The sequence below is a fragment of the Siphateles boraxobius genome, unplaced genomic scaffold, assembly GCF_051911475.1.
Source record: "Siphateles boraxobius isolate OS27281-9 unplaced genomic scaffold, OSU_SipBor_1 3, whole genome shotgun sequence".
Taxonomy (NCBI): Eukaryota; Metazoa; Chordata; class Actinopteri; order Cypriniformes; family Leuciscidae; genus Siphateles; species Siphateles boraxobius.
Window position 1 is genome coordinate 9,182,674 of NW_027508919.1, and position 8,565 is coordinate 9,191,238.

At 37.8% G+C, this 8,565-nt stretch overlaps 1 protein-coding gene across 2 annotated transcripts; it reads left to right on the forward strand.

The window, feature by feature from the left end:
- The first annotated feature begins 1,276 nt into the window (after nt 1-1,276).
- On the forward strand, nt 1,277-7,058 carry grxcr1a (glutaredoxin and cysteine rich domain containing 1 a). Of its 2 annotated transcripts, XM_077247807.1 has the most exons (5): nt 1,277-1,338; nt 1,943-2,470; nt 5,652-5,891; nt 5,976-6,041; nt 6,748-7,058. In XM_077247807.1, the coding sequence occupies exons 2-5, from the start codon at nt 2,069-2,071 to the stop codon at nt 6,925-6,927; spliced, it is 888 nt and encodes a 295-aa protein (XP_077103922.1). In that variant the 5' UTR covers nt 1,277-1,338; nt 1,943-2,068; the 3' UTR covers nt 6,928-7,058. The 2 variants fall into 2 exon arrangements, with proteins under 2 accessions (XP_077103922.1, XP_077103921.1); XM_077247806.1 differs by lacking the exon at nt 1,277-1,338 and having other exon boundaries at nt 1,879-2,470.
- Nucleotides 7,059-8,565: the final 1,507 nt, after the last annotated feature.

Consider the following 8,565-nt stretch of genomic DNA (forward strand, 5'->3'; position numbering starts at 1 on the left):
GTAAACAAGATGATGAGACACAGGTGAATGTGATCATGGCTGATTAGTCTTGGTGAAGGATTATGGTGAATGGAGGCTGTGGATGTGTGGTGATTGTCCGGGTTGGAGTGCCCTAATTCCGGCCACTCTCACTGGTGATCGTTACAAATACAAAATGACATAACAAATTTTGATGTATTTTTTATTCTTATTTTTCTAACTTATTTGTTCTCTAAATATTACACCTACTTATGCTTTGTGCTATATTCATTTGCTAATAAATTAATGAAAGTATACATATATTTGGATGCATGTGGTATTGGCGGAGAATGATTTTTTATTATAGAGCATATGATTGGACAAATCTGTATAATACTCTTGAAGGGAAAGATGGTCAATTTTAAATGTAGTCAATTTACACAAATATGACTTCAAAAGTAATAGATAAAAACAAGCCACAAATTTTTAACATAAAAATGATTAAAAAAATCTTTGCTATATTTGACATTTCTATTTCTTGTAAAAAATGCTCACTTAAAAAGGCCTTTTCTCTAGTACAGAAAATGTATCGCATTTTCATCAACTGTGGCACAAGTTGTGAGTCGGCCTAGCGCTCTGGCACACAATGTGGCTCGGCCCACTTCTGCAGTGCTGTAACAGCTGCTGCAAAGCTTCCTGCAGCCCCCACAGGAGGGCGGATGGGTGCAAAAATGCCAGCCAATGACAGTTGAGCTCCATTTCCCCTCATGCTCAAGCACAGCAGGTGTTTGCATGCAGACCAAGCCTTCTAAGTGGCATGAAACTGCAGTGCATTAAGATGCTCTGAGATCCATTCGGAACCACAGTAGATAATTAAATAGAAAAAGTCTCTCCATCTTGCTGTCAAGCAATCATAAAAGACTTACCAGAAGCTGGTGAAACCTCACAGAGCAAATCAATGTACCTCTCAAATCATATATGCACTTACTGTCTCAATTAACAAACATAATACAATTTTTAAAGAGAATGTTCAACAAAAACTGAAAATTCTGTCATCAAGTCAAACCTGTATGATTCTTTGGGTACACTTTAGTTTAGGGTCCAATTCTCACTATTAAGGTGCCTTATAGACCTTATTCACAGCAGCGCCATTTTTGATTTTTAACGGGAATGAAAGCGAGGCTGTGAGGGTTAGGCATGCATCTCTTCAGTGGGGTTGTACTGTTATTTAACGTGTTTTTGGATTGTTCTGCTGACGAATCACTGCAAAAATATCTTTCCAAGAAATGTCAGTAGACAAAAAAAAAAAAAAAAAAAAAAAATTATAAGTGATCTAGGAGCTTTATACAGCTTTTTACAGCGGATGCCTTTGAAAACACGGTAAGTCTTTCCCTCACAGCCTCGGTTTCACCTGCCATGGTGCTGCTCTGAATAAGGTCTATTAGCATGTATATTAAGATATTGGCTACTTATTAGTACTTATAAAGCACATACTGTATCAATGACGTGTGCATGACCTTACCTATATCCCTTAATCCTACCAAATGTAACTATTAGCAGTAATTGAGAGTTTATTTAGGCAAAAGTTAGTTAATAGTAACTTAACAGTGAGAATTGGACCCTAATCTAAAGTGTGACCGATTCTTTCTACTGTAGAACTTTTATTTTGTCCATACAATGAAAGTCAAAGTTGTTTTGGACTTACCGGTTTAAAACGAGATGAGTGTGAGTAAATAAAAGATTTTTTTCTTTACACCTAAAGGTCACAAAGACGGGCATACTTTTGACATGACATAGACATGAGTCAAGGCTATTCATTGTCAAAAAGAGACAAATCTATGGCATGATCAATTATTTAAAAAGACTATCAGTTTCTTCATGGTCGGTTTTCTCAGTAACCATGGCAAGGCCACATGCATTATTAACATGTACAGGAACACTGGTGGTGAAGCTGACGGTAACTCACAGATCTGCCTCTTTCCAGGTCTGCTCGCTGTGCCTGGGCTCCAGGGGACATCATGGAGCAATACCGGGGCTGATTATATTCATTCACCCATGAATCTGAGGGATTAAAATGTTTTTTTCTTTTTGGACCATGTAAGTCGACACAATGAAGGAGGCTTTGTTGACGCCGGAGGATGGAAAGAGGCAAAAGAGGGTGAGATTCCGGGTGGCCTCGGGGAACAGCGGGCGGGTTTTGAAAGAGATGTTTAAGGATGAAGGGCCATCGGATTCCCTGGATTCAGACTGCACCAGCTGCTCCGAGGCAGACCGGGCCAGCACTCCATCCAACAGCGGGGAGGTGAACGGACACTTGTGTGGATTCTTGGGCTCGGAGCTGGATGACAGCGGAAGTCAGCCCGATGATTTGCTGATGTTTGCAGGGGGAAGAGACAAAGTGTTGGGTACCAAACGAGTGAATATCCTCAGTAAAAATGGAACGGTTCGAGGAGTCAAGCACAAAGTCAGTGCTGGCCAAATACGCTTTGATAACTTGGCTAAAAACAACGGGGTAAGTCATAGAGGGTCAGCTTTCTCAAGCATCTCTAAAATCTTTAATCCCTGACTGTGGACGCCAATGCACATTAAACGGCCAACATTACCATTATCAGACTATGACAGCTATTCAAAAGCTTTCAAGAATTGTTTCTTGTGTCCTTAACAGGGTCAGAACCTCTTTCCTCAGCCGCTATTGGTTACAGAGCCTGTTCCCTTCTCTCAGGTTTTGGCCAGACAAACAAGCTGTCCCACTGAGCAAGATCACTGTGCGATTAAAGATTAATGATGCATTTCTTTAAGTGTTTTGGCTGCGTTAATCATCCTAATGTATTCTCTGGACCTATGCTTTGTTGTTGAGCACTAAAACAGTAGCTGAAAGCTTAAGTCTGAAATTTGCATATAATTTCTATATAATTTTTAACAGGGATTAAATGGACTTTCATAAACCCAATGAAAACTTCATATACCTACAGTTTCAAGGACAAGGCATGTTTAGTCCCAGACTAAAATGCATGTTTGAGCTGTTTTAACTGAAAGCAACTTGCACAGACACATCTTAAAATGTTAGAGCTAATGTTTTTTCTCAAGATGCACACCAGTGAGATAATTTGAAGAGGATTGTGTGTTGAGCGTCTGCGACTTACTTTCAGTTTTATTTGCAAATTGTCTTGATGAAGAGATGCTCAGCGGCTCATTTGCTGCAAAGCGCTGTCATATCAGGCAACAACATGTCATATAGCCTATAACACGCTTTATTTTTAGCATTGTCGGGAGGAGTAAAATTTGTGGTTTCAACAACCAGATGCATTTAGACTGGCTCAGTTTTGTCTGGAATGCATCTCAGACCATCTCCTGAAGTGGTTTGAGCGATCGGATTTAAAACCGTCTCAAATGCATTTTGAAGGGCATTTACACTAGGGCCCGTATGTATAAAACTTCACAGAAATGCTCTTAAGAATACTCTTAAGTGTCAAAAAATTCTTAGTAAAAATTAGGACTTGTCTAAGACTAGGAAACGTTTATAAATCAGCTAAAAGCAACTTTCAGCAAAGTGTAGACTGATTCTTAAGTGCTGACTGAAGTGGCGGTTAAATGTTGTCAACCAATGATGTCAACCCAAAATGGCCGCCCTCAACCTCTGAATCATCCAATAGTGAGCCTGCTAGGGTGAAGTCAGTGACAGACACTGAAACATTTATTTTGATATTTACATTTATTTTAAAAAAAATGGATTTGAATTGTGCAAAATTATTACAAATTCAGTGTTGATGCTACGGAATCCTTTTATATTGATATGTCTCCTCATTTAGTTTGAACAATGATGCGAACATGAGCTCCATCAGCGTCTCCAACAACTCCAGGGAAATGTGCAATCCTCATAAAAGTGGCTTGCTTTCGCCGCATGGTTTGAAGATTAGTTGTAAAATCAAAGAACTGCCATACAGACAGTCGTGGCCAAAAGTGTTGACCAGCTTATAGGAAAATTGACATCTTCACCCTTTATCCAAATATTATTAAAAATGTGTTAAAGATTTTTTTAGCATACTGCTTTTTATTTGTGACAATGCAATGAAACATGCAAAATCATGCTAAGAAATTATGAGCACATGCGAAAACAAGCGAGAACCAGTGAAATATTAATAACTGATAATGTTGTTGCCAATGTATTATTTTTCCTATACGTTTTTTCCCCCTAAAACCTGTAGCTGTAGTTTGCCTTTTTTGCAAAATTATTTGGTCAGATAACCTTCACTAAGTGTAATGTTTTTTTCTTCTTTCGTATTTTAAAATATTAAAATAAAATAAAATATTTTCCTAATATTTTAATGGTTTAAGCAAATACAAAACAAAATTTGCGCATTACTTTTGGCCACTATGTTGGTGCGGTTAGTGCCACAACAGTGCTATTTAAACCTCTGGGGCTGTATAAAGTCATTCAGAGTAACATAGTTTTAATGTCAAAATTCTAAGAATATAAACGCTGATTCAGTGGTTGAGGGCAGCCATTTTGTGTTGACGTCATTGTAGTCCTTAGTTCGCAACACTTAAGTGCCACCTCAGTCAGCACTTAAGAATCCCTCTTTGACTTTGCTGAAAGTTGCTTTTAGCTTCTTTATAAAAGTCTCTTACTATTAGACAAGTCCTAATTTTTACTAAGAATTTTTTGAGACTCAAGTCAAAGCTTAAGACTATTCTTAAGAGAAGTTTTATACGGGCCCTGGTCATTTCATGTGTAAACAGGCCCTAAGTGTCCTGTCCAAATGCATGGCAGACATTTTATTTTCTTCTCCTGCAACACTTAATCTTTGTTTGTCAAAGCAGCTAAAGCACATCACCCCCTTTGTCTGATATAGTAAAATGTGTAAACGATTTATGAGTTGCTATTTGATGTCAGATAAGGATGGTAAAAATCAGAAGTGTGACAATAATATCTTTAATATGTGCTGTAGATCAAAGTGCACCATAAATTGCAGGTTTTATTGGCACTGCATGCTTTAATCTTAACACTAAACAAATGCTACTGCATTTGCTCTATGCTCGTAATAGTGTTGATGGGGGTGGTGATGGCACAGTGGATAAGACACATGCCTTTGGTGTGAGAGACCTGGGTTCAAATCCACTGTGAGACAACAATGTGTCCCTGAGCAAGACACTTAACACCTAGTTGCTCCAGAGGTGTGCGACCTCTGAAATATAGCAATTGTAAGTCACTTTGGATAAAAGTGTCAGCTAAATGAATACATGTAAGAGATCACATCAGCCAAACACAACGTTGCATAAGGCAGTGCAGGTCCATCCTCACTTTGAAATGTGTGAAGGTTGAGGCTATTTTTGTTCTTTGCAAAGGGAAAAAAACCCAGCTTCACACTTCATTGAAGCTGCTCTTCTAAGAAAGAATGCTGAAGGTCAATCTCAGGAACAGTGACTCACAAAATCAATAGATGCTGTTCAACTGCTGCCTCATGTTACCTGGAAAAGCTGCTGAAAATCTTGTACACACAATATACTTTACTTTTCAATTGCAGTTAGAACTGCGCTTTAAAGATATTGACCTGATCTACTCTTTTAATTTTGAATGTTTTGTTGCAAACTCCTTTGCTCACTCTTGAAATCACTGAGATGTGATTGATTACTTTGAGAGAGAGAGAGAGACTCTTGTCTAACACCAGACTTCTATGTTTTCTTTCTCTCAGCCAGAACTGACTCTAGAGTTTGGGCGAATTGTAATCTACACCACCAGTTTTCGAGTGGTCAGGACTACATTCGAGCGATGCGAGCTGGTCCGAAAGATCTTTCAGAACCACAGGGTGAAGTTCATAGAGAAGAACATCGCTTTAGACAGTGAATACGGAAAGGAACTGGAGACACGCTGCAAACGAGTGGGTGAACCTCCCTCTCTGCCTGTGGTCTTCATTGATGGACACTACTTAGGGGTCAGTGTTCAAACTATTCGTACTGAACATCATTACGCTAATGTTTGAATTCTGAATAATGATTAGCATGTTTTGCACATCCAGGGTGCAGAGAAAATTCTTGCAATGAATGAATTAGGAGAGCTTCAGGATCTCCTCACCAAAATTGAGGTACATATTGATATTTTACACTAAAATATATGTTCCAAAAGGACTTTCTGCAGAGAAGAACCATTTTGGGTTAACAGTTCTTAAAATTTAAGGGTGTAGTGTGAAAAACATTTTAATAATCATAAGAATACTTTTCCACTATAAAGCACATTTTGTGCATTTAAAAGGTTTTATGGATGTTAGAGGTTCAACCATAAATATCAATAAAGAACCATTTTCTTTTTCAAGAGTACAGACGAATAGCTAACATAAAAATATGTTTTTACATAAGAAAGACATTGGTTCTAATTGCTAAAGTAAAGCCAAGTCTGGTTTATTTGCCATGTTTCTTCTGTCAAGGAAAACAGAACCACTTATGAGAGGAAAGGTTTATTATTACTGGTCTTTATATCTCTTGACAAATACACTGTAAATATATCAGTGATCAAAATGATTTGCATTACATTTTCTACACATGCATATATACATTTAAATACTTTTCTATATGATATTCTCAAACAAATAGTGTCAATTACAAATACTTTTTAATAAAACATACAGTGCAGAGCAGCCCAGCCCAAAATAATTGATAAAGTCAAGCTTGTACTTGTCTTATTTTATAATATATAAATAAAGCATCACATTTAGATTGTATCATAAAGAACATCTGCACAGGGGTCCAGTGTTTAATTCAAATTCACTCCCATTTCTCTCTCTCCAATCGTAGAGGGTTCAGCACCCCGACACATGCCAGACGTGTGGGGGATTTGCCTTTGTCCCGTGCCCTATGTGCCATGGCAGCAAAATGTCTGTGTTTCGCAACTGCTTCACAGACTCCTTCAAAGCCCTGAAGTGCACAGCGTGCAACGAGAACGGTCTCCAGCCCTGCTCCAGCTGTTCTCACTGAGGTCCTCTTCAAGTGCCTGCAACCCCTTCCCAACACCATCTCCACTCCCATTAGCCATGTATAAAACAAGAGATACAGAAAGAACTGCTATTTGTGAATAAAACATTTTTTTTTATTTATAGAAAACTTAATTTGTGTCTACAGAGTTTTTACCATATTTGATAATGATTATTTATTACAGTACAGGCTTTTTGTCACATGCCAACAGATGTATGGCTACATTACTCAATCCAACAGCATGGACTCTGTCTGTCGCTGTAAATAAATATAGGAATTAAGTAAATTAACTACTGGTTCAGAGAGTCATATCATCTTTCTGGGCCATGTGATCCCAGCATGAACCAAAATTCAAAGCATTATCTGGTAAACATAAAAACGAATGATGCTGTTCCCCACTGAGAAAAGATCAGGAGTGACAAAAAAGACCACATGATAATAATATATATATTCAAAATATATATTAGTTTTTTTATTATCCAGCCAACCAGAGATTTCTAGTTACGTACAGTATATTTAATTATTCAAACTTATGCAGGAATCAAATTGCAAGACATCGAAACAGGATGACCTAATGTCTGTATACGGATATCGTTTTTCAGTTCAATTACAGGGCTGATTAAACAAAGCTTCAAATGTATAAATAATTAAAAGTGTAAATCTCAATGATACAAAATAATCACCAATAAATATACTCGAGGTTGGCAGAAATCCTTCACAAACAGCCGGGCTGACATGGAAGTGTGTCTCTGTGCTTTCATAGCCCTGTACAATGCTGCTTGATTCTGGGTCTACAAGGCAGCATTGTAAAGAGGCTCAAAGCTCAGAGTAAACCATCTGTGCGTGATGTCTACTGAGGGTACATAATAAAACCACTGGCTGTCTCTCAAAATATAACGAGCAAGAGCAGCATTTTTGGACACCATTGTATGAGCATCATAAGATGGCTCATAATGTGGGTATGATCCCTCTAATGCTGTCTAGGTAGACAGCTCGTTATGTATTACAGACACAGCCAGTGTCACATTAAGGTTAGCCGAATGACAATACTGAAAGGTAAAATAACAGATAAATATAACGTGATGTTTTCATTCATTACTACTGAATTAATGAAGGACGAGGACCTGGCCATCAAGACAAGACTGATAGCGCCCTCTATTGTTGTTTTTGCTCGACAAACATAAATAACAATAGGAAAATTCACACGAATATCAAATATCGACAGTCGATAAACAATTCAAAAGATGCAAGCTGCGGAACCGGGATATATATAAAAGTTAAACTCAAACAATGAAGAAATACTGAAACAATATTCAGGTATTTTAAATATCATATACCTGACAACGTGAGCAAAACACAAATATCTCGTGTGTCTTTCTATTTTATAAATAAAAAGCTAATTAAACATTGGGCACCATGTAGCTACAAAATCGGCACATTTCAACGGACATCCGCAGAATCAGTGATTTATTTTGACATGATATATAAGCATGTCAACGACAATGTACATTTTTTCCTACGATTCGTCGAATAAACATAAATCTGATCAAAAGAAAAAAACAATATACCTTCACAGACGTGATTTTACCCTCATCCGATGTTCAGCCGCGGTGTCTCTACCTTTCTTCATGATCACCATCA